Raw genomic sequence first — 27,888 nt, forward strand, 5'->3', positions numbered from 1 at the left:
AAAGAGGAGAGTAAGGATCGCATATATTCGTGCAATTAAAGACATGTATGATGGGGCCACAACTAGTGTGAAGACTCAAGGTGGTGTGACAGAGGAATTTTCTATTGGTATAAGATTACACCAGGGATCATCCTTAAGTCCATACCTTTTCACATTAGTCTTGGAAGTACTCACAGAGCACATCCAAGAGCCTGTGCCATGGTGCATGCTTTTTGCCGATGATATCGTCCTTATGGGAGAGTCAAGGGAAGACCTAAATAAGAAGTTGGAGTTATAGAGAGAAGCTCTAGAAGTGTATGGTCTGCGCATAAGCTGTAGCAAGACGGAATATATGGAATGTAAGTTCAGTCTGAGAAGGGAAAACCCTAATATAGAGGTGAAGATTGGAGAAAACAGCCTACAAAAAGTTAAAAATTTTAAGTATCTTGGGTGCATCATACAGGATAATGGAGAGATTGAACAGGATGTAAATTATAGGATCCAAGCAGGTTGATCAAAATGGCGGAGTGTATCTGGTTTTATATGCGACAAAAAAGTGCCTTTAAAACTTAAAGGTAAATTCTATCGCACCGCTATAAGACCGGCTATACTTTATGGTACGGAGTGCTGGGCGACTAAAGGGGAGCATGAACATAAGCTGAGTGTGGCAGAGATGAAGATGTTGAGATGGATGAGTGGTCATACACGTTTGGATAAAATAAGGAACGAAGATATAAGGGAGAGAGTTGGAGTAGCACCCATTGTGGAAAAGATGGTTGAATCGCGTCTCAGGTGGTTTGGACATGTGAGAAGAAGACCGATAGAACATCCAGTCAGGAGGGTGGATGAGATGAAAGATGGACAAGTGGCGAAAGGCAGAGGAAGACCTAAGAAGACCATCCATGAAGTGGTCAAACGAGATCTACATGTAAACGGTCTCTCTGTAGACATGATACATGACAGAGCACAATGGCGTTGCTTGATTCATGTAGCCAACCCCACTTAGTGGGACAAAGCTTTGTTGTTGTTGTTGTAGTATTATAATTATTATTATAAAAATATTATAAAATTATTATTTTTTTGTTAGTATTACTCAATATCTTAGATTAATATATTATTTTTATATTATTAAAAATATTAATAATGGCTACTGACCCCTAATACTACTAATAACACTACTAATAAAATTATTTCGAGATGTAGATGAAATAAATTGTGTAAATGAGTTTATTTATTGAATTAGACACTGAGTGAATCAAACTTGATCCAATAGAAAAACGAAGATTTTAGTGTTTGGTTAAATTAAATTTTATTTAGTAATATTAGAGAATTAATACTATAATAACTAATTTTAGGTTTTAGTTAGTATTATAACAAATTATCAAACAAATCCAGTATAAAATTTACTAACGATAAATTTTTGTTAAATTTAAGTTTTAAATATTTCATCTAATTGAATTTTCAATGTTTTTATTTTAAAAAATTTAGATTTTCTTTTTTATATTAAACGTTAAATGTGTAATGTTAGCTGCGAATACTTTTTCAATTTTAATTGTGAAATCTAAAATATAAGTAAACTATATGTCATTGTTCTGGATAAATAGTGACGTAATGGAGCAACAACTAAATAAGAATTCGACGTTATGATATCACACTAAACGCGCTACAATGATAGTATTGTTAAACTTAAAACCGTCAAATCTTGACACTAAGACGCACTATAAGAAAAGAGAGCTATTTTAATACTTTTTTTTAACAGTCATAGTTATGTGCAAAAATTAATATCTATATTTGACAAATATTACAAATGTCAAATTTTCTTATTTTTTTGATAAATAATTTAACTGTAAAAAATTACTGTTCACTTTTGACGGTCATTTGTTTTCAGCTTACTTCATTATTCCTCTTCTTCCCTTGGCTTCGTCGATTTTGGGATCACCCAACTCCTCTTCTTCCCTTGGTTCTGGCTCTCAGTTACTTGACTTTCTTTTATTCGGTAAGGGTTAATTAAGTAGAAACAACAACCTATTACTATTAATCTTGGAAAATCCAACAAGGATAGAACTTTCGATTAATCTTCGCCTAGCCAAGGCTTTTTATTTTAATTACATAAAACCTCTTGTTAATTTTCATTGCTTTAATTTATGATCATTTATTCTTCCATTCCTCATTCAAAAATTTCTCAGAAAACTCATAACCAATAACAAGAACACTTCCCTACAATTCCTTGAAAGACGACCCAAGGTTTGAATACTTCGGTTATTTTTATTGGGATTTGTTACTTGTGACAACCAAACTTTTGTATGAAAGGATTCTTTGTTGGTTTAGAAACTATACTAGCAACGAGAATTTATTGTGAATTCTAAACCGTCAAAAATCTGTTCATCACACTACTCATTCTTCATATTCAAAATCTCAATTTATTCTTCAGTTTCAAGATCTCATCTCATTCTTAAGCTCCAAAATCAATTTCGTCTTGTTAGGTATTTCTTTTTTCTCTCTCAAAATTTTTTATTCTTTTATAAGTCTGATTTAATTTTTGTTTTGATGCTTCAGATTTTAAAATTTTTTCATTCAAGCTTCTTATTACTAATATGTATTAATGTAAGTTCATATTCTCAGATCTATTCCCTACTTTATATTTTTTGATTTGGCTTCTTATTGAGCTGTTCTATAATTCATACTTATTATTTGTTCGTCATATCTAATTGCTCTTGAATTTGTTCTTCATATCTAATTTGTGTAAATTGATCGGTAATTTTGGCAAAATTTTTGCTCTTTCTCATTTGATTTTTTTATTTTTTTAGTCATAATAAAAAAAATGAGAGAAAGATAATTAGGACTTGATGATGAAATGCTATTGTTTGTTCTGTTTCAGGGTTCTATTCATTTTTTGTTTTATCTAATTTGACTTCTATTCCAAATTGCTGGTAAAGAAGTTGCATTAGTGATATTGCTTATTTGCTTAGTTGCTTAATATAGGTCAAACAATTTTATCAATGGCTTCCAAATTGCTGATAAAGAAACAAAGTCAACTAGTTGAGGCAAGTATTTTTTATTATTGAAACTTACTCTTTGTTAAACTTAAAGAAGTTTTAGCATATTCACGATGACATTTGTTTTCTCAGCTGCAATTTATGTGAATTGTAATCATTAAGATCATTTATAGTCTTCTAGAATGTATTTTTCTTGTTTATTATTGTTTAGTAATGCTAAGAACTCTATATTATGTTTGCTATGTTTGCTATATATGACTCTATATTAATGCAGATACATTAATTAATCAACAAAGTCCAAAAGCTGAGGGATATTTGAAACTATTTAATTATAGCAGAATTTAATAAGCACAAGCAAGGGTATATCACTGACACAACACCAATGTGAATGGGGGCCATTTTGTGGATCTTGGTGTTAAAAAATTTCACTGAATTAATAGAAAACAAATTGCTCATGTAAAGAGAACCTTTGGTCTTCCTAGCTTTTGGGATTCCTTTTTCTTCATCTCAATAATTTTTTTTTAATTATACATATAACTAAGCTCAACAAATTTGGAGAAATTTAATTATTAATGCTTCATGCTATGAGAACTTGACAACTTCTAATTCAATTCTGCACTTTGGTCTGGTTATTATATATAATCCAAATATCATACAATTTTCTAAACGATAAAAAAATTGTGGATTAGAACTATACTAGTACCAGCACCCTAATTTAAGCCTTTCAGTATAAATTTTTCTTTCAGACATTAATATAACAGGACTCAAATTTGACTAAGACTATTCAGCTCTATTATCAGTAAATTAACCCTATACACCAAAACAATGCATATACTTGAATTTATGCATTTTTCTTAATGGAGTGCTTCTTGTGCTGTGGAACAAGATTTCATCTTAATGAGTTAGTTTCATGGCTGTAGATGGTTGTTGTGAAGTGAAATCCAGAAGGCATTCTTATTTTTTCCTTTATGTTTTTGTTTATTATATTTTTCTATTTTGCATATGATGAGCAGTGGTTACATTATTAAAAGAGGGAGAACAAAATTTATACAAACTGAGCAGTGGTTGCATTATTTTCTTAACTGATTTCTATTGATTATTTTTAGCTTTTTGTATGGACTATGTGGCATGTATTCTTTGGATTTTATTATAGCTACACTTGTGTTTTAACTTTTTTTTTTCTATTGAGGCTTGTGGTTTCTGGTGCTTATTTTTAATATTTCTTTTAGGTATGTTAAGCTTGTCATATATTTAATGGATAAAAATTGGATGCAAATTAAGAATAGAGCCCTTTTACAATATAAGAGAGGTATCAAGGAGTTCTTAGATTTTGTCTTTAGTCATATAAAGGATGATAAGATATATTGTCCGTGTTTTAAATACAATAATTGCCTTAGAAAATTCCGTGAGCAAATAGAATTTGATCTTCTAAGTCATGGCATAGTGAGAAATTATACAATTTGATACTACCATGGAGAATAGCTACAAGATGAGTCACCCTATTCAAGTTCATTTGATAGTGAGGATGATTATATGGATAAAGATGACATGAAAAATATGTTAAGGGATTATTTTAGATTTTGGGATATAGAAGAGGATATTGAAGAACCTAATGAAGAGCATATAGAAGAGGATATAGGAGAATCTTATGAAGAGAATGTAGAAGAACCTAATGAAGATGCAGCGAAATTTTACAAACTTTGGGATGATTCTGAGAAAGAACTATATCCAGGATGTATGCGATTTTCAAAGCTCTCATTTTTTATGAGATTATTCCATATTAAATATCTTGGTGGATGGAGTAATAAATTATTTTTTTATGTTACTTGAGTTATTGAATGATTCCTTTCCAAAAGGGGTACAACTACTGGCGTCTTGCTATGAAGCTAGGAAGATTATTCGAGATCTTAGCTTGGATTATGAGAAAATAGATGCTTGTATTAATGATTGTATGCTATTCTGGAAAGATCATGATAAGAAAGAAACTTGTGATCATTGTGGTGCCTCAAGGTTGAAGTTTGAGGAGAAAGATGGAAAGAGAAAAAAAATTCCTATAAAAGTTCTCTGTTACTTTCGAATAACTCCAAGGCTTAAAAGGTTATATATGTCAACGAAGACAACATTTGATATGAGATGGCATGATGCAAAGCGAATTGATGATGGGTATTTACGTCATCCAGCTAACTCAGAAGCATGAAAATCATTTGATGAGTTACATGAGTCCTTTTCTGATGAACCTAGAAATGTAAGGCTTGGATTAGCAAGTGATGGCTGGGTTTAACCTTTTGGGAATATGAGTACTAAATATAGTGTTTGGCCTGTGGTACTTATACTATATAGCTTGTCACATTGAAAATGCATGAAGGATCCTTATCTAATGTTATCATTGCTTATACCAAGTTCAAAATCTCCAGGAAAGGAAATAGATACATATCTAAGGCCTTTAATTGAAGAATTAAAAGAATTATGGAATGTAGGAGTTGATACCTTTAATGCATATGAAAAAAAATTTAAAATGCGTGCAACTATATTATGGACAGTAAATGACTTTCCAGCATATGGAGATCTATCTGGATGGAATACGAGAGGGACACTTCGTTGTCCCACTTATAATGTTGAGACTCAATCTAAGTTTCTTACTAATGAAAAGAAATTTTTCTTCCTAGGTCATCGATGCTTCTTGCTAATTAGACATAGATGGCGACGTAAAAAAGAATTGTTTGATGGCACAAAAGAACTTAGGCGTCTTCCCAAACAACTCTTTAGAGATGATATTCTTCAACAAGTTTTTAACTTAGAAGGTTTAGTAGTTAGTAATCATAAAGATATTAAAAAAAGGAAGAGAAGTGCAGCAGGAAAAGAAATGGAAAGTTTCAATCCATTGTTGAAAAAAAGCATCTTCTTTGTAGGGACGGACCCAAGTATACAAATGAGGGGGCACTTGTCCCATGATGTTTTTAATTTTTGTTTTAAAAGATATAGTTATATATAATATGCCCCCACTTCAAATTTTAAATGACCGCACTACAAATAAAATAAATTTAATTAGTTAAAGTTTTAAATTTATTTTTTTATTTTTTTTATCATTTTGACTATTATTTAACCTAATCAAATTTAATTATTGTACCGTCAATTCTTTATTCTCTTAAACCCTCTTCTTATTTTTATATTTTCAACCTTCTTTTTCTATTTCTTGTCTAATGGTCATCTTCTCTTCATCAAAAAGTAAATTTTAAATTCTCCAATTTTTTTATATAGCTCTCCATGACTCTATGTGTCTTTCAATTTCATTATTTTTCTTTTTGATATTTTCAATTGCAATTTTTAATTCAAATAATTATAGTTTAGGTATCAATCTAATATTCTATTTTTTTCGTGACTTTATATATTTTATTTTATTCTCGATTTATTCATCCTTATTACTTATTTTTCATCTTTTGTTCTATTATATGTACCTATGTTGCATATAAAATTTTAAAATGAACTGATTAATTTACTAATTTAGAATATATTTTTTATTTTTAAAAATAATGATAAAAAATATTTTAATTATAATATATAATTAAACAGATAGAAAAACAAAAGACAATTTAAATTCTCATTTGGATATGGAAGAGTTAGGCATAAAGAAAGATTTTCATCTTATTAGAGAGGGAGAAAAGGTGTTGTCATTACTTGATGCTGTTTATAAATTGAATAATAAAGAAAGGAGGGTTTGTGTGAATTTTTGCAAAATGTCAAAGATCTAGATGGATATTCTTCAAATATTAGGAGATGTATTAACCTAAAAGAAAAAAAGATTTATGGCTTAAAGACTCATGATTGTCATGTTCTTCTAGAGTGCTTCCTTCCGCTTATTTTACGAGGTCTTTTCTCATCACACGATGTGCGTAGTGCATTAATAGGACTTTGCAGTTTTTTCAAGGAGTTGTGCTCAAAAGTTCTAACAGTGAAAAATCTTGAAAAGATTGAAGAACAAATCATTATCACACTTTGCAAGTTGGAAATGATATTTCCGCTTTCATTTTTTTGATGTCATGATCCATTACCTATCCATTTGGCAAGTGAGGCAAAGATTGCAGGATCGGTCCGTTATCGATGGATGTACCCTATTGAGAGGTAAATATTATTTTATCATGTAATTTTTTAGATAAAATGTTCAATAAATTTCTTTACATATATATATTGTCCCTTTTTGAACAAAGATATGTACGTAGGTTAAAAGCTTATGTACATAATCGAGCTCATCTAGAAGGTTCAATTACTGAAGGATATCTTGCAAATGAATGCTTATTATTTTACTCAAGATACCTTAATAGTATTGAAACAAAGCATAATCGAGTTGGAAGAAATTGGAATGGTGCAATAACTCATGGTTATAAAGTTGAAACAAAGGATAAAGTATTACCGATTTTCAAGCAAAATGAAAGACCCATAAGAAATTGTAAAGTGACAAGAAGATTGAGTCTAGAAGAAATAAAGCAATCTCATCTTTATATTTTGAAGAACTGTGATCAAGTTACTCCTTTCATATGGTAAGCTTAGTTGTATTTAGATGATATTTAGTTTTTATTTTAGAAGTATTGCTTGAAACTTATTGGCCTTGATAAATGAACCAAACATAAAGAAATATTAGAAATAGAGAACCCAAGAAATGTTTAAAAATGACATGATCAAGAATTTTTAGATAGGTTTGAAAGTCATGTAAGTTCTAAATATGGATGAAATATTACATACTACTTTTTAAAGTCATGTAAGAATTTTTTTTTAACTATATCTTTTCTTTTTCAAATCATGTTACATCTTTGTACAATGAAAAATATGAACAAATAACTTCATAAATTTTTATATTTAGCAAGAGGTCCAACAAGAGAAGCCATATGCTATAAAAGGTACAAAGTAAACGGTTTTATCTTCCACACAAAAGATTGAGAATCATAGAAAAACTCACAGTAGTGGAGTTATGGTAAAGTTCAATTGTGGAAAGGAGTATTATGGTGTCCTTGAAAAAGCTGCAAAGTCCTATTAATGCACTACGCACATCGTGTGATGAGAAAAGACCTCGTAAAACAAGCAGAAGGAAGCACTCTAGAAGAACATGACAATTATGAGTTTTTAAGCCATAAATATTTTTCTCTTTTAAGTTAATACATCTCCTAATATTTGAAGAATATCCATCTGGTTCTTTGACATTTTGCAAAAATTCACACAAACTCCTGCTTTTTTTATTATTCAATTTATAAACAGCATCAGATAATGACAATACCTTTTCTCCGTCTCTAATAGGATGCAAATCTTTCTTTATGCCTAACTCTTCCATATCCAAACGAGAATTTAAATTATTTTTTGTTTTTCCTGGAATATCTATCAATGTTCCAAGAATATTGTCACATATATTCTTCTCTATATGCATGACATATAAATTATGATGCAACAATAAAGCTCTCCAATATGGCAATTCAAAGAATATGCTTTTTTTTTTAACCATGGATTGAAACTTCCCATTTCTTTTCCTGCTGCACTTCTCTTTCTTTTTTTAATATTTTTATGATTACTAACTACTAAACCTTCTAAGTTAAAAACTTGTTGAAGAATATCATCACCATAGAGTTGCATGGGAAGACGCCTAATTTCTTTTGTGCCATCAAACAATTCTTTTTCACGTCGCCATCTATGTCTAAATGGCAAGAAGCGTCGATGACCTAGGAAGCAAAATTTCTTTCCATTAGTAAGAAATAATACAAGTGGGACAATGAAGTGCCGCTCTCGTATTCCATCTAAATAGATCTCCATATATTGGAAAGTCATTTACTGTCCATAATATAGCTGCACGCATTTTAAAATTTTTTTCATATGCATCAAAGGTATCAACTTCTACATTTTATAATTCTTTTAATTCTTCAATTAAAGGTCTTAGATATGTATCTATTGCCTTTCCTTGGAGATTTTGAACCCGATATAAGCCATGATAACATTAGATAAGGATTCTTCATGCATTTTCAATGTGGCAAGCTATATGGTATAAGTACCACAGGCCAAACACTATATTTAGTACTCATATTTTCAAAGGGGTTAAATCCATCACTTACTAATCCAAGCCTTACATTTCTAGGTTCATCAGAAAAGGACTCATGTAACTCATCAAATGATTTCCATGCTTCTGAGTCAGCTGGATGACGTAAATACCCATCATCAATTCGCTTTGTATCATGCCATCTCATATCAAATGTTGTCTTTGTTGACATATATAACCTTTTAAGCCTTGGAGTTATTCAAAAGTAACAGAGAATTTTTATAGAAATTTTTTTTCTCTTTCCATCTTTCTCCTCAAACTTCCATCTTGAGGCACCACAATGATCACAAGTTTCTTTCTTATCATGATCTTTCCAGAATAGCATACAATTATTAATACAAGCATCTATTTTCTCATAATCCAAGCTAAAATCTCGAATAATCTTCATAGCTTCATAGTAAGACGCCGGTAGTTGTACCCCTTTTGGAAAGAAATCATTCAATAATTCAAGTAACATAGAAAATGATTTTATTACTCCATCCACCAAGACATTTAATATGAAATAATCTCATAAAAAATGAGAGCTTTGAAAATCGTGTACATCCTGGATATAGTTTTTTCTCAGAATCATCCAAAAGTTTGTAAAACTTCGCTGCATCTTCATTAGGTTCTTCTACATGCTCTTCATAAGGTTCTCCTATATCCTCTTCTATATGCTCTTCATTAGGTTTTTCAATATCCTCTTCTATATCTCAAACTCCAAAATGATCCCTTAACATGTTTTTCATGTTATCTTTATCCATATAATCATCCTCGCTATCAAATGAACTTGAATAGGGTGACTTATCTTGTAGCGATTCTCCATAATGGTATCAAATTGTATAATTTCTCATTATGCCATGACTTAGAAGATCAAATTCTACTTGCTCGCGAGATTTTCTAAGGCAATTATTGTATTTAAAACATGAATAATATATCTTATCATCCTTTGTTTGACTAAAGACAAAATCTAAGAACTCCTTGACACCTCTCCTATATTGTAAAAGGACTCTATTCTTAATTTGTATCCAATCCTTGTCCATTGAATATATGACAAGCTTAACATACCTAAAAAAATATTAAAAATAAGCACCAGAAATTACAAGCCTCAATAGGAAAAAAAAAAGTTAAAACACAAGTGTAGCTATAATAAAATCCAAAGAATGCATGTCATATAGTCCATACCAAAAGCTCAAAATAATCAATAGAAATCAGTTAAGAAAATAATGCAACCACTGCTCAGCATATATAAACTTTGTTCTCCATCTTTTAATAATACAACCACTGCTCACCATATACAAAACAAAAAAATATAATAAAAAAAAAACATAAAGGAAAAAATAAGAATGCCTTCTGAATTTCACTTCACAACCACCATCAACAGCCATGGAACTAACTCATTAAGATGAAATCTTGTTCCACAGCACAACAAGCACTCCATGAAAGAAAATGCATAAATTCAAGTATATGCACTTTTTGGTGTACAGGGTTAATTTACTGATAATAGAGCTGAATAGTCTTAGTCAAATTTAAGTCCTGTTATATTAATGTATGAAAGAAAAGTTTATACCGAAAGGCTTAAATTAGGGTGCTGTTATTAGTACAGCTCCAATCCACAGTTCTTTTATGGTTTAGAAAGTTGTATAATATTTGGATTATATATAATAACCAGACCAGAGTGCAGAAGTGAATTAAAAGCTGCCAAGTTCTCATAGCATGAAGCATTAATAATTAAATGTCTCCAAATTTGTTGAGATTAGTTATATGTATAATTAAAAAAAATATTGAGATGAAGAAAAAAGAATCCCAAAAGTTAGGAAGACCAAAAGTTCTCTTTACATGAGCAATTTATTTTCTATTAATTCAGTGAAATTTTTTAACACCAAGATCCACGAAATGACCCCATTCACATTGGTGTTGTGTCAATGATATACCCTTGCTTGCGCTTATTAAATTTTGCTATATTTAAATATTTTTAAATATGCCTCAGCTTTTGGACTTTGTTGATGAATTAATGTATCTGCATTAATATAGAGTCATACATAGCAAACATAACAAATATAATATAGAATTTTCAGCATTACCGAAGAATAATAAACAAGAAAAATACATTGTAGAAGACTATAAATAACCTTAATGATTATAATTCACATAAATTACAACTGAGGGAACAAATGTGATCATGAATATGCTAAAATTTCTTTAAGTTTAACAAAGAGTAAGTTTCAATAATAAAAAATACTTGCCTCAACTGGTTGACTTTGTTTCTTTACCAGCAATTTGGAAGTCATTGATAAAATTGTTTGACCAACATTAAGCAACTAAGCAAATAAGCAAAATGACTAATGCAAACTAATATATTATAGAAATTCAAACTCTCAAAATAGAATATATATATTCAAGCTCTCAAAGTAAAGCTAGATATTCTTATTTGATATGAACCTGTGGTTTAGGAAAAAGAACAAATACGTGGTGTGCAAAAATTAGAAAGAAAAAAATGAAGGACTAGAAGTCAAATTAGATAAAACATAAAATGAATAGAACTCTGAAACAGAACAAACAATAGCATTACATCACTAAGTCACAGTTATCTTTCTCTCATTTTCTTATTATGAATAAAAAAAATAGAAAAATCAAATGAGAAAGAGCAAAAACTTTACCAAAATTACCGATCAATTTACACAAATCAGATATGAGGAACAAATTCAAGACCAATTAGATATGACGAACAAATAAACAAGTACGAATTATAGAACAGCTCAATAAGAAGCCAAATCAGAAAATATAAATTAGGGAATAGATATGAGAGAACTTACCTTAATACGTATTAGTAATAAGAAGCTTGAATGAAAAAATTTTGAAATCTGAAGCATCAAAACAAAAATTAAATCAGATTTATGAAAGAATAAAAATTTTTGAGAGAGGAAAAAGAAATACCTAACAAGACGAAATTGATTTTGGAGCTGAAGAATGAGATGAGATCTTGAAACTGAAGAATAAACTAAGATTTTGAATAGGAAGAATGAGTAGTGTGATCCCAAACTGAGAGCTAGAGCCACGGGAAGAAGAGGAGCAGGGTGATCCCAAAATCGACGAAGCCAAGGGAAGAAGAGGAGTAGGGTCGTCAAGGGAAAAAGAAGAATAGTGAAGTAAGCTGAAAACAAAGGACTGTCAAAAGTGAACAATAATTTTTTACGGTCAAATTATTTATCAAAAAAAAAAAGAAGAAGAGAATTTGACATTTGTAATATTTGTCAAATATAGATATTAATTTTTACACATAACTATGACTGTTTAAAAAAAGGTGTTAAAATAGCTATCTTTTCTTGTAGTGATATAAGAACTTAACATATAGGTAGTGAACTCTATTTTACTGAAGGCTCATTGGATTTACTTATATATTATGACCAACCTAATGGAATGTGGATAAAGTTAGCTTTTTTAGGAGGAGCTCGATTTTTTATTAAGCAATGGCTTCCAATCATTCCCTCCATGCTTCCAATCATCTCCTCCATGCTTTCTACGTCTACCAAAAAATCTTCAAAATGGAGCATATAATGAGATTGAATTTTCTCAATTTAGGTTCAATTTTCAAAAATTGTGTTAGGCTTAGAGACGCAATTTCAAAATTTAGTATTGTGTTTAAATTTTTTTCTTTTGAACTTTTATAATAAAAAATAATTTTATAACATATTGATGGAAATAAAGGTTAATTTAGTTTCTCACTGTAGTTATTCTATACCTTACCATAGTACATGGATAGCGGATGATGAAACTTATTTAATAAGAGGATGGTCTGAATTTGAACAGTCTAAATGTTCAAGCTAATAATATTATTTCAGTTGGTTGTCGTTACAAAAATAACTCTAATCTATATGTATCTAAGGTCTAGAATAGCTTAAATATTATTTTTTTTTGTGACTGAAATAAATTAAACAAAGAAAAACAAAACAAATAAAATAAGGAACTGCCTAAATAGAGGGACAGTCCCGTTCAAGACTACTCTTAAACTCCTCCCAAGGTGAAAGAAGCTCCACATGCGAAAGTTGTAACTTCATCGCCATCTTTGCCATAGTATCTGCCATCGTGTTTGCATCTCTCATAATCAAACGAAAGTCAACCCGCCAATTCCAATGCATGATATCTCTTATTTTGAGCACCAGTGGATCAATAAACCCAAAACCATCTTGAGTAACAAGATTAAATGCTTCCACACAATCCGTCTCACAAACAACATCTCGTTGACCCACATCCCAAGCTAAGAGATATCCTCTCCAAATAGAAAATAATTCTCCTTGAAGAATACTATTACTCTCAATCATTCCCAAACACCCCCTTTGCCAGCTCCCATTACAATCTCTAATAACACAAGCAAAACCAACACTATCACCCGAACCAAAATAACTAGCATCACAATTAATCTTAAAAGTACCAATAGATGGGGGATTCCAAAAACTATTTAGAGTAGAGGGAAGGGACATACGTTGTAATTTAAAAATATTCCTAAGCTTCTTTTCTGAAGTTAATGCCAGACAAATCACTTTTTCCGGAGGCCAAGTTTCATGGGGATTAAAGATGTCATTATTCCTTGCCGCCATATCCACCAAAGTCCCGAAAAGAACTTGAACGGTACCTCCAAATGGGAGAGTCCTTATTCTTAGGATAACTAAATATTATTTAAATAGTTTAGTTTACTCTAATATTAGCATTTAATTAGATTAGTTTTAGAGAAATTTAAATTGTTACCTCAATTTATATAGTACGACTATTATTTTTAGTTATATTATTTTTTAATTTTTAATATGAATTTTTTTTTGTTTTTAAATTGATTTTTATTTTTATTGACTCCTAGAAGGAGTTGAACATGAAATTCTCATCATAGTGGGACTCACAATGATTAGTGATATAATTTTTTTGTTCTTGTGCACTACAGAGGGTTAATTAAGAAAAAATATGGGAGAGAATAAAATTTACTGATAAGGATTCGTCGAGTATTTTTATCAAACCTTCTGCGAGTTTCGTTGAGTTTTAGAACACTATCATCCAAAAATTGGGACTGTATGGCATGAAACGTGTGGAGAAGTTATTCTATAAAATTCTGATTTTTGTTGCACATGATGGTGTGAAGTACGATTTCTTCGTAATAGACAGTAACAAGGATTTGCAAGTTCTGTTCTACTGTCGTCTTTAGTTTTTCAAGGTGAGGACCCATGAGCTATTCGACAAGCTTGGAGATGTGGTCTGTAGTTCAGGAGGATCGAACTGGAATCCTCAATGTTTAGCAATGCCAAGAGCCTCTAGTTCAACGCCTATTGGTGCCTCATCATTTGTGCTTGTTGATGAGCGATATTTTGTCAGTATAGAATTTAACCAAATAATTCCGTCGTGAGTATAGCTCTAAACCAACAAACTATAACGCATCAAACATATAAAATGTGTGTCCATAATTCAAATCAATAATCGAGAGTATTAGTCCCGAGTCGTTCTCCCTAGGAGTTTCCCTAAGATGCACATCATTGGTTAGGAATTCTTTTGGTGTTTGAGATTGAATACAAGAAATGTAAATGACCTTACATTAAAACAATGAACAAATAACAAGTAGATTAAAGGACACAAGAACTTGAATTACACAAAGGTGAATGACAATCAATCAATATAAAAGCCTTGGCTAGGGTTGAGAATTGGAAGTCCTATCATCATTGTCTCCGTCAATTGTGATAACAATTGGTCATTGCTTCACTTAGTTAACCTCTAACTATGAAGGAAAGTCAAGTGGACATAATCAACTTGAGTCCACAAGTCCTAGTCAAATCCTAAGGAAAGACTAGAGTTAGTGTCATTCAAATCAATTAGCAATTTCCATTTATCAATCAACAAGAGGTATTGACAATTCAAGTGTCTCCAATTACCCAACCCCCAAGCCAAGAGTGAAGATCTAATCCATAACTATAGTTGACATTTTCTCAAGCACTTGGTGAGCAATAATGGAAGACATCATGAAATTGAGAAGAGAAATTAAATTAAAGCTATCTATTGCAAACAATTAACAGCAATCACACAATTAACAACAATGAACATAAAATTCATTAATGCATTAATAGAAATCAAAGTAACAAGATCTAGATCCAAGATCTACAATGCTAGAGTAACAAAAACGCTAAATTGAGAGTAGAAGAAGAAGATCTACAATCTAGAGCAATGTAAAATTGAATCAAATTCAGATCTAACCAAAGGATCCAAGTGAAATTGGAATTGAGAAAGCCAAAACCTAGAGAGAAGTTGGAGTTTCTCTCTCTAGAAATATAACCTCCAAAACTAACTAACTAAAAGTGTGAAAAGTCTTCAATCTTTGGTCCTTTTAGTCTTTTTCCTCCAGAATTCAGCTCAAAATTGGGCCAGGAGCTCTTTTGAAATCGCCAGGCACGTTTTAACTAAAGAAGTCATGTGCCGGGTGTCACGCGTACGCGTCGTCTGGGTTCTCGCGATCCATGCGTACGCATCAGGCATGCGTACGCGTTGATGAGAATTCTGCCCAGCCACGCATATGCGTCCACTTTTGCGCGCCAATCCAAAATCCAAGCTCCCACGCATGCGCGTCGGTGCCAATGCTCCAAAGCTCCATTTTTCATGCTCCTTCCACTTATGCATGCTTTCTTTCTCTCTTATAGACCATTCTTGCCCCTATAAACTCTGAAACCACTTAACAAACAGATCACAACATCGAATGATAATAGAGGGAGATTAAAATATAGCTTATTTAGGGCTTAAAAAGCATGTTTTCAACCATTAAGTAAAATTGGGAAGGAAACACAAAACCATGCATTTTGTGTGGATAAGTGTGAAAGATGTTGATGAAATCCTTTAAATTATGCATAAAATATACCATCAAATAGTGGTGCATCACTTGTCATTGCACCTGAGACAGTTTTGGTTGCATCTCCATTGTTTGCAGCTAATCTAAATCACAATTATGGTGGAAAATAGGTGATAATCAACCTTTTGGTGAGCTTGCTATTGAGATTGCTGATACTCCTGTTATCGTCCCGATTTCTGGGGAGGGTGGAGCACCAGATGGCGTCGAAGATGCACTGCGGGAGGATGATGATGATGATGATGATGATGATGATGTGGATCCCGCCACGATTGCTAATGATAGAAATGATGATATAGCAGGGAGTTTTTCAGTTGGGGATGGTGGAGCATCTAGTTCAAAAACTTAGCAATACCCCTACACTTTTCGACTTTAGACTTGGAGGCCATGACACAGCAGGGGTTACCGGATGTAGTTTCTGGATTTGGGGCCAAAGATACACAGGATATAGGAGGTCTAACTGATTTTCAAGTCGGCCAACAATTTCAGGATAAAGAGGAGGGTTGTCTTAAGCATGAAAACTTATAGCATCCGCCGTAGGGTTGAGTACAGAGTGCTGGAATCTGATCATGTCAAGTACCATAGAATGTGTAAGATGTTTGGCAAAAGTTGCACATGGTAGATTCAGATCACTCTTCGCCAGCAGAAGGGTATTTGGGAGGTAAGACGGTACAATAGACCTCATACATGTCTGGCCATGTCGATATCTAGTGATCACAGGGTCCTTAATTATCATGTTATATCAGCTTTCATACTGCCTATGATTAGAGTTGATGTTGCCGTGTCAATCAAGGTACTGCAGAATACGATAGAGGCACATTTCGAATTTAGACTGACTTAGAGTAGGGTTTGGTTAGCTAAGCAAAAGGCCGTTGCACAGATTTACGGAGATTGAAAAGAGTCTTATAATGAGTTGCCAAGATGGGTACTGGGTGTACAGGTGATGATGCCAGGTAGTGTTGCAGTGTTAAAGACGAACTCTGTGCGAGTTGGTGGGCAAATTGATGAGTCATCAGCTTATTTCCATCGGGTTTTTTGAACATTCCCACCGTATATCAAGGCCTTTCGGCATTGCAAACTGTTGGTTAGTATTGATGGGACCCACTTGTACGGCAAATACAAGGGTACACTGTTGATTGCAATTTCTCGGGATGGGAATTCCAACATCATTCCCATTGCCTTTGCACCTGTAGAGGGCGAGAATGCGGAGTTGTGGTCATTTTTTCTTTCTCACCTTCGACAACACGTAACGCCTTAGCCGGGTATTTTAGTCATATCGGATAGGCACAATGGAATCAATGCTATATTGGATGCTCCTTATGGTAGTTGGCTTCCACCTAGTATCTACCGAGCATTATATATCCGACACGTGGCAGCAAATTTCGTCCTGAGTTTAAGGGGCAAGGATGCATAGAGGTTTTTACTTTTTAGTGAATGCTGCTTATGCCAAGACTGAAGTCGAGTTTGACTATTGGTTTCTGCAATGTGTGACTAGGCTAATAGGATTGAGTATGAGCAGTGGACTCAACATCGAGATGAAGGTCAAAGATTTAGGCATATGACTACTAACATCTCTAAGTGGGCAAATTTCATACTAAAAGGGGTAAGGAACCTTCCAGATTGTTCGTTTGTGAAGTCCACTTATGGAAGATTGGTCAAGCTATTTGTTTGCTAAGGAAGAGAGACAGAGGCATAGTTAGGAACCGAGAAGCAGTTTAGTCAGCATTTGATAATGGCAATAGAGGCTAATTTGAAGGTACCAAGGTGTTTCACGGTGACTTTGTATGATAGGGATAATTCTGAATTTACTGTGGCTGAGACCACTCCGACTGGTAGCTTATCACTTGGCTCTTACAGAGTGTCCCTGAGGGATCAAACATATAATTGTGGATATTTCTAAGCACTTCATTATCTATGTCACCATGCCTTAGCATGCAGTGCATACTCACGTCTGAGTTGGGCAATCTATGTCCATGAGGTGTATCGCCTTAGCTTGATCTTCAATGTTTACCAGATGGGATTCACACCTCCAATCCCTGAGGGTTTTTGGCCACCATGCGATGGTCCCACAGTCATATCCGATTTCACCAAGAGACGTGCGTCTGAAGGGAGTCCCAGGACTACTAAAATATGAACTACCATGGATGAGGTTAATCCGAATAGGCCCAAGCGATGTCGTCTTTGCAGATAGCCTAGCGACACACAAAGGAGGTGTCCACAGGGAGGTATCAACATGGATTCTGCTTCCGCTAGTAATGTGTAGGGTTGTGTTTATTTAGGGTAATATTTTGTCGATTGTGGCTTTTTTCATTTACTTTAATCTTGTGTCGGTTGTAAGTTTTATTGTGTTTTGTATTCCTGTGTTAGAATTAATTGAATTCAATCATTTGGTTTTTTTGGTTATGTTGTGTATTCTTCACTCGTGTTATCCAATAGTCGTGTAAGAAATTATGAAATAGTAAATACAAGACACCAAATGCTCACATTACATAAAATGGCCCAAGACATACATTATATCTAAGCAACATATAGCTACCATCTAAATAATATAACATACTTGTTATACTGACAACATAAAAACAATCATCAAAATAATAATGCATACACCGTAATAAAAAGAGATGCAATCTTGTAAAGCAGCGACGGCGACGCCTGATCCACTATGCTCTCTAAGCCAGAGAGATCTCATCCTCATCTCTATCGCCATCATGCTCCATCTTGTTTGGTGTGCGCTGGGGTGACATAGATGGACCAGGATGTGCCGAGGGATCTGCAGCGAATGCTGAGGAAGGAGTCCCACCCAATGCAAATGTGTCATCCAAAGGTCCAGAAGGAGGATCATTCAGATCCACATCTAGTGGTTTCTGGGGTCTGGCTACTTGAGATCTGCGTCTCTCCAAGTCATTCTCCTGCATGAGCATACTAATATCATCAAGGATACGTGACCCTCTAAACTCCGCATCAAGGCCCTCATTACTAAGCAAGTTCGATAGCAAATCACCTGGGCTAATGTACGTCTGGTTCTCGTGCATCGCCATGTCACTGCTAACAAAATAATCACCATCACCGCCACCTCCATCACCACCTAATCCGCCACCACTATAACCATCGTCTCCACCACCACCATAACCATAACAATCTCCATTGAGACTGCCGCCAGCTCCTCCACCACCACCACCCTCACCTCCTCCACTACCACCACCCATACCACCATCATGTCCACCGCCATGTCCTCCATCTCCACCATCATATCCACTGCCACCTCCTCCATCTGCACTATCATCCTCACCATCACCACCCTCATCTCCACCATCACGATCATGCTGTCCACCGCTCTCTTCACGTCGACCTCTACCTCAACCACCACCCTCCCTCCCTGTCGGCCACGACTCCTAGCTCCTCTATGGTCTCTACCCCTCCCCTCGAACGTGTCCTGACACTACATCTCCGCTCAACATGACACTTGTCTGGAACATCATGCACTTGATCCATATCAGAAACCTATTCTGGACCTCTCTGCATTACCTTGGCCGGGATCGCAACTGCTCTGGAGTCACCGAGGAAGAGCTTAAGTGATAAGAATCTTCTGCCATGTGCATGTCACCACTCCAAGTACGCTTATGACGGTCCTGGGTCTGGAACGATTTCAAATCGTAACATATTCTGTGCCTTGTTAGTCCAATGAATGTTCCGACTTTGTAAGGTAGTGGAAAATCACCGATCTCTTCCTCTGCCATCTTTCAACATCAATAAATCAATGTTAAGTACGGCACGCGGTCGATGCTGTACTTCACCTAGTTGTGGTAGTACACGATCCACCTGATGCTATTCTATGATAGCAAAATAGATCAATGTCATCACAAACCTCCATAATGCCATATGTCGTGGCTCTATGAATCTCGGGATGCACTACCTGAATGACCTCTGGCGAGCAATATGGTATCCCCATAAATTTTAAAGATAAATGGTTCTCGCATGTCATTATAAACAGTAAAAAGCCAAAATAACTTAACAATAAAAACTTGAAAGCTTAAGCACTCACATCCCCACTACAAGAAAACATGCCTTTTGCTACGCTTTTAAAGCGTGATGAAAAGTCAAAAAAAAGCGTAGCGATAGCTTTTTGCCACGCTTTTTGAGCTACCAGCACGCTTTTGAAAGGGTCACAACTGCAAGGGTGCCGATTGCTCTATCGCCACGCTTTTGGTGACCTATCACCACGCTTTATTTTTTGCCACGCTGTTAAAGATCGCCAAGCTTTAAAAGCGTGGCCATATGTGCCAGATATAGCTACGCTTTTAAAGCGTGCCAATAGCAAGATATGGATACGCTTTTAAAGCGTGCCAATAGAGAGAGATACAGCTACGCTTTTAAAGCATGCCAATAGCAAGACATACAGCTACGCTTTTAAAGCAGCTACGCTTTTAAAGCAGCTACTCTTTTAAAGCGTGACAATTGATGACTGTTGTACAATATGGCTACGCTTTTAAAGCGTGGCAAAAACTTTGTTCAGTAACCTATAGTTTTTTTAATCTTTTTTAATCTTTGTAATAAAACCTTACAAAATTAATAGATAATTTTAAAATTTAGACAATGACCAATAATTTTAAATCCACTAATCCAACATACATAAACTTGTCACAAAAAAAATGTTTAATCACATGACAGTATAACAAAATATCAAAAATCAAAATGATAACAACTAAGCAATGTATTCCTAATACATGAATTACAATTCCAATAACTTTGCCATCCTATCTAACAATAATTTTGATTAACCTCCTCACATATGTGCACCCAATTCACCAAACTAATCATCAGCCTCCACTATGTGCTTAGAGACGTACAACATGCATCCAGCTTCTTCTTCAGAATTTCAATGGCATTTAGCAACAACTGAGAAGCTTTTATGGCTCTGGTAGTTTCCACAGTAGCTTCTTCTTCAGGATTTTTTGGCTTTTCCATTGCTTCAGCTTTTTTGATGATGTTTTATGGCTCTAGTAGTTTCCACAGTAGCTTCTTCTTCAGGATTTTTGGGCTTCCCCATTGCTTCAGCTTTCTTGATGACCTCATCATCATAGGTGTATGCCTCAACATCAACCACCATAACCTATTAAATACTAGCAGTGATAACCAAAAATCAACATGGTATTTGAATGCACTGCTCTTCATCATCATCACTAGAAAGTAGATAGAGCATGTCCTCATTCTCAAGCTATAAATAATAAAAATTAATAATAAATAAATGGATAAAGAAATCAAACTTTTAGTTAATTATCATATCAAAGCCAATGCCACACTCTGTCAAATTAATAATAAATACTATCAAAATTAATAATAAACATTGTCTTCAACTGAGAGGTAATAACCACCAGCAAGTTCAGTTTCATTTGAGTTCTAGAGCTTTCTTCATGCTAGAAGAATCCTTGAAGTCGATGTAGGCAAAACTGTAAATTACACCTGGTGTCAATTTGCTAAACTCAAAGCAACACGTAACACAATTATTTTGAGCATCCAACTTGAGAAACAAAAGGATACACAAAAAATGAAATAGCAAATCTTTCACACTAAAAATAAACGAAAAAGAAAAAGGATTTGAAGAAGAAATAAACCATTTAGGACCTTCAGACTCGAAATCTTTTGGGACTGACACCCTCGAGATCTCCCTGCAGGAACCAAAATGCTCATTTAGGCTAGCTCTTATCTGCAACCACAATTTTGGCAGTATTCAAATATGAATTGCAAAAAGAAACACATGCAAGGGAAGCATCAGCAGACATGATAGAAATAAAATTACCTCTTCTCCAAGAGATTTATCAAAACCCCTTATGTATATAGTTTGACCAGTTTGAAGCTGATCACCTTTCTGGAAGGAATTTCTGAAATTGAAACAAGTATTACAAAGGATAAAGAGAAGGAAATAAGTGGAAGCAACGCATGAAAGGGAGCGGAGAAAAAGGTGATAGAAGTAGATATGAGGCATAGGAGGGAGAGAGGAGAAGATATAATAATTACCTGCCACCAGGGATATATGAACCTCTTTCACGAGCTAAATCAAGCCTAACAGGATGATTCAACAACCCATGCTCATTCAATTCAAGAGCCTACAAGTACAAAAACCAAAAGGATTATCAATACACAACCCCAATAAATCAACAAATAGATAATTTAAAAATCTTTTCAAAGTAAAAAGGGATGGAGGGTAACCAAACAATAGATTGCAGTGATGCATATCAAACAACACTATGGAGGAGAAAACAAATCAACAAAGCAATAGCAATTAGTTAACAGCATAGAAATAGCAAGGCAGTAGTTGGAAAAAAAATTAGCTTCAAAATGAATGATATTACAACAATTAAATTAACTTCGTATAAAAAAAACATGATAATTAGTTAACGCAGCCAATAACTTCCAACAACACAAGTACTCAAAAAGAAATGATTTAATTTTAACACTTAATATATTTGACTGGTTTTAGAAAAGTAGCTAGCAAAAGCTATGCAACCACCACAAATAACTTATTATTCTGTAGATATTTGAGGAGCAATAGCTTACACTTTGTGCTACCTCTGCAATAACAAACTCAACATGTCCAAAGCGTTTAAACCTCTCAGTATTGTCAACAGAAAAACGAACATCAACAACTTCTCCACACTCTTTGAAAAACTCCTCACTGAACAACAGTAACATGACATCATAAGAAAAAAAATACACTATAAGCAAGGAAATATAAGATATACAATACATACAAGTCAGATCGTTGCAAACTAAATGACAGGTTTTCAACAAATAGTGTCTTTGATCCACCTGTTGCAGCACTAGGTGTAGAAGGGATTTTAAACTGCAAAGCAAAGATATATTACCATCAAAGATATTAGAACATTTAAAAAGAATAAAAAAATGAGACCAGTAACATACAACTTTCTTTGCTGAGTCAGCATCAACCATCTCGACATCCTTAGCCTGTTTCACAAGAGGAAAATACATTTAGTGCACAATCACAAGACAAAGCAAAACAAGCCTTCAAACAGTGATATTAAAATACAAAGCGAGATGCTTACACTTTTCTAAGGAGTTTTAGAAGGTTTTTCTTCTTCTTTATCACTGTCATCTGAACTATAACTGCTTTCTTTTGAAACTTCCACAGGCTGCAGTGAATAGCAAAAGAAATTGAACACAACAAAATAATAAACAATGGTCCACATAGTGTAAAATATTTTAAAAAAATAGTACATAATTCAGATATCTAAATTGAGAAATTCAAGTTGAATATAATGGAAGAGAGAACATTAGCAATTAACACTACATAATACAAGTAGGAAACTAAGGCCCAGAAATAAATGACACAAGCAATCAGATGGAGATTACAAAAGAAAAAGATAAATACTGGAAATTATAATCTAACCAAAAACTTATAAACTAAAAAAAATCCTTGAAAATAATAAAATTATTAGTCATGCTTATTTGATTGAAATGAAACATTATACCAGGAACAAGGGTAGATAAAGCAATGAAGCGTTGGCTGAGCTTCTCTCTACGCTTCCTCTTAGCAATTGCCACCAGGGAATAGAACCCCTACGAGCCGCGGTAACTTAATTCAATTACTTCTCCATCTAACTCAATTTGATCCTCCCATTTCCTAATTTAGGATATAGTTTCAGTCACCAATGTTGAATCAAAAGAGATATTCCCCGAGACAAAGAACAACTATCCAAATAATTATAACCTGAATTGTCTACAATCAACCTAAATATAATTTATTATGAGAACAGTACACTACATAGTATATGCATGATGTTCATACAGAAATAGGAGGAAATATGGTATATATTAGAAGGAGAAAACTGAAAGTAAAGCAATGGAATAAAAGTCAAGGTAATTAACATGCACAACAAGGAATAAGCTTGGCATAATCGAAAATGTTTGAACAGCATAACAAATACTAACCTCACTCCAAATAAGATCTTAGCACAGTAAACATGGTATAAAGTATAAACTCTACAATGCAAATATTACCCTTTCTACAGTCTATAATAATTAATGATCACAATAAACATGCAAAGTAGCTCAAAGTTGGTGAATTGCGATTTGGAAAACTAAAGTTGAGCAACAGTTTGCCGAAATAAGATATAAATTGAGTGATCTCAAAGCATCAAGGGAATGTATTCTCCCATGTTCTCCTTCAGACAGGTGGAAAGACTGGATAGAAAATACTAACCTACCGGAAGATGAATTCGCAATGAAGTAGACATCATTTTCAAAGCCTAGGATAGGATTATAACCACCTCGTCCATATGTTTTTTTCCTCCACTGTGAAAAATGGTAGAGTTTAGAAATTGTACAGCATTAACAATCTGAGAAAACTAACTGCTTACACCCAATTTCATAAGCAATCCAAGAGAAAAATTACGTAAATCTTGTGAATTGGAAATAGGAAACACAGAAATTAGGTTCCACTTTTTTCCATCTCTCTCAGGAAATTCATCAAACAAATGGCAAGCATAACAATACTGAACCAAAATACAGCTAGAAAACAAGAAAAAATGGATCACAATTAAACAAAGAAAGGAACAGATTTCATCTTCTAAAATCCCTGTATCTTAATTCTAAATTTCCACTTCCAAATAAAGGTCAACAAAATTGCAGTGAATTTGTGGTATTTAGAGAAAGAGATGGATGTGAAACTTGAGGGAAGAAGTTCGAGACGTCGAAGCCTTGTGCAATGAGAGGGAGTAAACGCTTGAGCAGTGGAGGCGAGCTCGTGATAGAATCACGAGCGAAGCAGAGACAGAGATGCGAGCAAGACGCAGGCGGCCAGAGGCGGAGTCGCGAGACGCGAGCGGAGGAGAGTTGGTGGATCCGGCGAGAGGCGCGGTGACGGAAGTGAAGGTGCAGTGACGCCGTAGCGGTGATTGGAGGTGATAGAGACAGAGCTAGGGTGGTTGTTCAGGGAGCCATCACGCGAAGCTCAAAGGAGGGTTATGGGTGCCAGAAGAGGGATTGCCGACGGAAGCATCACGCGCACCGGCGACGTTCTTCGCGGAGTGCACAATGAAGAGAGGTTAGGGTTCTTCGATATGATGTGCTTCATCACGATTAGGGGGTTCTTTGTGAGGCACAATGAAGACAAGGTTAGGGTTAGGAGCAATTGTCACTTCATGCATGGAGGGCTTAGGGTTCTCTGATCTGAATGAGCTAGGGCAATTTAAAGAAGGGGAAAGCTAAAGTTTGGAAGAGTAGATGGTGTATTGCAATTGTAACTTAGTCATTTCGAACGGAGCTCTCTGAAATTTTTTTTCTTTCGGAACCTTTTGGGCACGCTTTTGAAGCATGCCAAAAGAGTTGGAGGAAACGGCCATGCTTTTAAAATGACCCTATAACAAAATTTTGTCGCCACGCTTTAAAAGCGTGCCTGTTTTTCTCTATGGCTACGCTTTTTGAGCGTAGAAAAAAAAGCGTGGCCAAATCTCAAATCAATTGGCACCCTCATAAAAGTGTGGCCATTGACTCTTTTCGCCACGCTTTTAAAGCGTAGCAAGAAAAAACGTGGCCAAATCTTTATTCAGTCGTTACCCTCATAAAACATGGCCATAGACCTTTTTTCTTGTAGTACCTTGACCTGAAGTAAATCTATCCTGAGCTTCTAATGCACGACTCAAGACCCCTTGTCGCTCAATGTTGGCTGATAACCTGACCACCTGCGACCCAAGACATGTTATCAACAACGGCCATATATCGAAAAAATATTAACAAACATAACAACCATAAACATTAAGTTCCTCGATGCCAATAGCCAATGAAAGGTGTCAAACCCATCAGGCCTGAAACTAAGGAATCGCCAGAGGATCTATGACCGAAGGAGCTACAATGGACCAGCCAACTTTACCACGTTCTTGTTGGCCATACGGCACATGCACCAGTATAACCATAAAAGAGCAGCGGATTTTCAGCTATATCTGCCCATGTCTTCTAACCTGGCTACATACGATAGTCAACGAATGTGAAGACGTGTACCAGATTTGTCACTGAAAAGATGAATTGATAACAGCATCATGATGTACACCCTCGCATACCTCTTAATTGTATTCTCGTTTGCGCCCTGTGGAAACTTACTGAATGTGTCCTGCATTCAAGTGCTACTTCACAATGAACTTGTCGATGTAGTTCGCAGGAGGTAAGATACCCAATAGCTCCTCGAACCAAGCCCATGCTGGTCGGTCACTCTCGATGTATCTCTCAAAATCCTATAGTGTAATCGTGCATTTCCCGAATAGCATATGAAAAGTATGCATATCCATACGCCATCTCTCCACAAATGTACTTAATAATGGCTCATCCAACCTAAATCAGGTCTCATTCAGCCTCGCAAGATGGTATAAACCTGTCATCTACAAATACGGTACGATCTTATCGTCTAGAGGCATATCATGTTACCTTCTCATACTAGTAATACATTGATGGAAATGCATAACGATAAAAAAAAAAAATTCTAAGAACCATTATAAAACAGTTTACTAAAAAAATATTTAATAATAAATGCTCTAAACCCAAACAAATAATCTTACAAGTTAAAAACAAAAAATCTGAGCTACATCTAAATGGACCTAGCGCCAAAGATTCTAACAAAAAAATAACTTTAATGTAAAACATATCACAATCCGCAATCACTGACACTTTTTAGTTAAATTAAATTGTAACTAAACTAATTTTTACTACTTAATCTAACATTTATAACTTACTAACAAACTACTAATTACTACTCTAACCACCATTTGTAGTTTAAAAAGTCTCATTTCTAACTGATGATTATAAACAAATACTCTAAGAGGCTTAATAATTACTAATATTTCTAATCTATCTTAAAAAAAATTTTCATTCACTAACCTCCTTATTAATACCACCAGTAATATGGGTAACTCCGTCCAGTCGATAGATACGATCCGGGTCTTCCTCAATGTCTGCAATTTTGAATATTGTGTAATTCGAATTGTATATATAGGTGTTTATATAGTAAATAGAAGCTAATACATTCGATTTAGCTGTAGTGTACAATGCCTATATATAAATCGAACTGATTCCATTCAATTTACTCCCCTAGTAAATCAAAACCACTATGGGCATAAATCAAAACCTATATATTCGATTTATTATGTATTAGCCATTTCACCGTTTTACTATGTACTAGATCTACTAAATTGAAGCTATATATTTCGAATCTTATTAATTCGATTTATCTTAAAAATGTGTAAATCGAATTTAATAAATTCGATTTATATATAAACACAATCAAGACAGCAATGTAACGTTATTACATTTAAGACTATCATGTAATATTGGCTTCTATTTACTTTATTTATGTGTTTTACCCTAATTATTATTTTTATTGTATTACTATTTACATGAATGCATTATCAGAAGGAAATTATCGCATATTAAATTATTCACTAATTACACATAATTAAAATTATATATTTTATTATACAAAGTAATAATTAATTAATCTAATTTGTTATTAGACAAAATCAATTAGCATACAAGTCATGTCTTTAATAGTGATTTATGAAAATTACTGCTAATTTTATTTGGTTATAATTTTTTTTTCTTTCATTTAAACAAAAAATTTTTTTAATTTTTTTTGTTCATTTTTTTATTTAAACAATATAAAAAAAATTAATTTTTTTTAATTTTTTTCTCATTTTTTTTTTTTACATTTCCCATCTTGCATCCAAAGGAAGTGTTAATTATCAATCTGACACAAAGTTAATTATACTTGAATATCTATCTATTTTTAATTATACCTCGATGTGTACACCCCGCTTCTTAATCCATCCTCATCCGCACATGCTTTAAGATATTTAGATACACCTGCTTGGCATTGGCTATTGAGAGTGTTAGGACGAATAATTAATTAATTATTATTTATATTTTTAATAATATAAAATTATTTTTAATAATGTAAAATTATTTAATTTTTTTATTGATTAAATATT

The 27,888-nt window shown here is 33.9% G+C and overlaps 1 protein-coding gene and 1 long non-coding RNA gene across 2 annotated transcripts; both read right to left on the minus strand.

The window, feature by feature from the left end:
- Positions 18,568-19,635, minus strand: LOC110271908 (aspartate, glycine, lysine and serine-rich protein-like). Its single transcript, XM_021123591.1, has 2 exons — positions 19,424-19,635; positions 18,568-19,249 (listed from the first exon to the last, which is right to left on the minus strand). The coding sequence occupies exons 1-2, from the start codon at positions 19,633-19,635 to the stop codon at positions 18,568-18,570; spliced, it is 894 nt and encodes a 297-aa protein (XP_020979250.1).
- LOC107640109 lies at positions 20,484-21,601 on the minus strand. The gene is made up of 3 exons (XR_002362376.1): positions 21,511-21,601; positions 21,271-21,345; positions 20,484-21,008 (listed from the first exon to the last, which is right to left on the minus strand). It is a non-coding gene; the product is annotated as an uncharacterized LOC107640109 (long non-coding RNA).

The sequence above is a fragment of the Arachis ipaensis genome, chromosome B05, assembly GCF_000816755.2.
Source record: "Arachis ipaensis cultivar K30076 chromosome B05, Araip1.1, whole genome shotgun sequence".
NCBI lineage: Eukaryota > Viridiplantae > Streptophyta > Magnoliopsida > Fabales > Fabaceae > Arachis > Arachis ipaensis.

Coding starts and splice junctions, on each gene's coding strand:
- LOC110271908 (XM_021123591.1), bottom strand. CDS start 19,635: ATGGCAGAGGAAGAGATCGGTGATTTTCCACTACCTTACAAAGTCGGA. Junction 19,250..19,423: donor CAGTTGCGATCCCGGCCAAG/GTAATGCAGAGA, acceptor TGGTTGAGGTAG/AGGTCGACGTGAAGAGAGCG.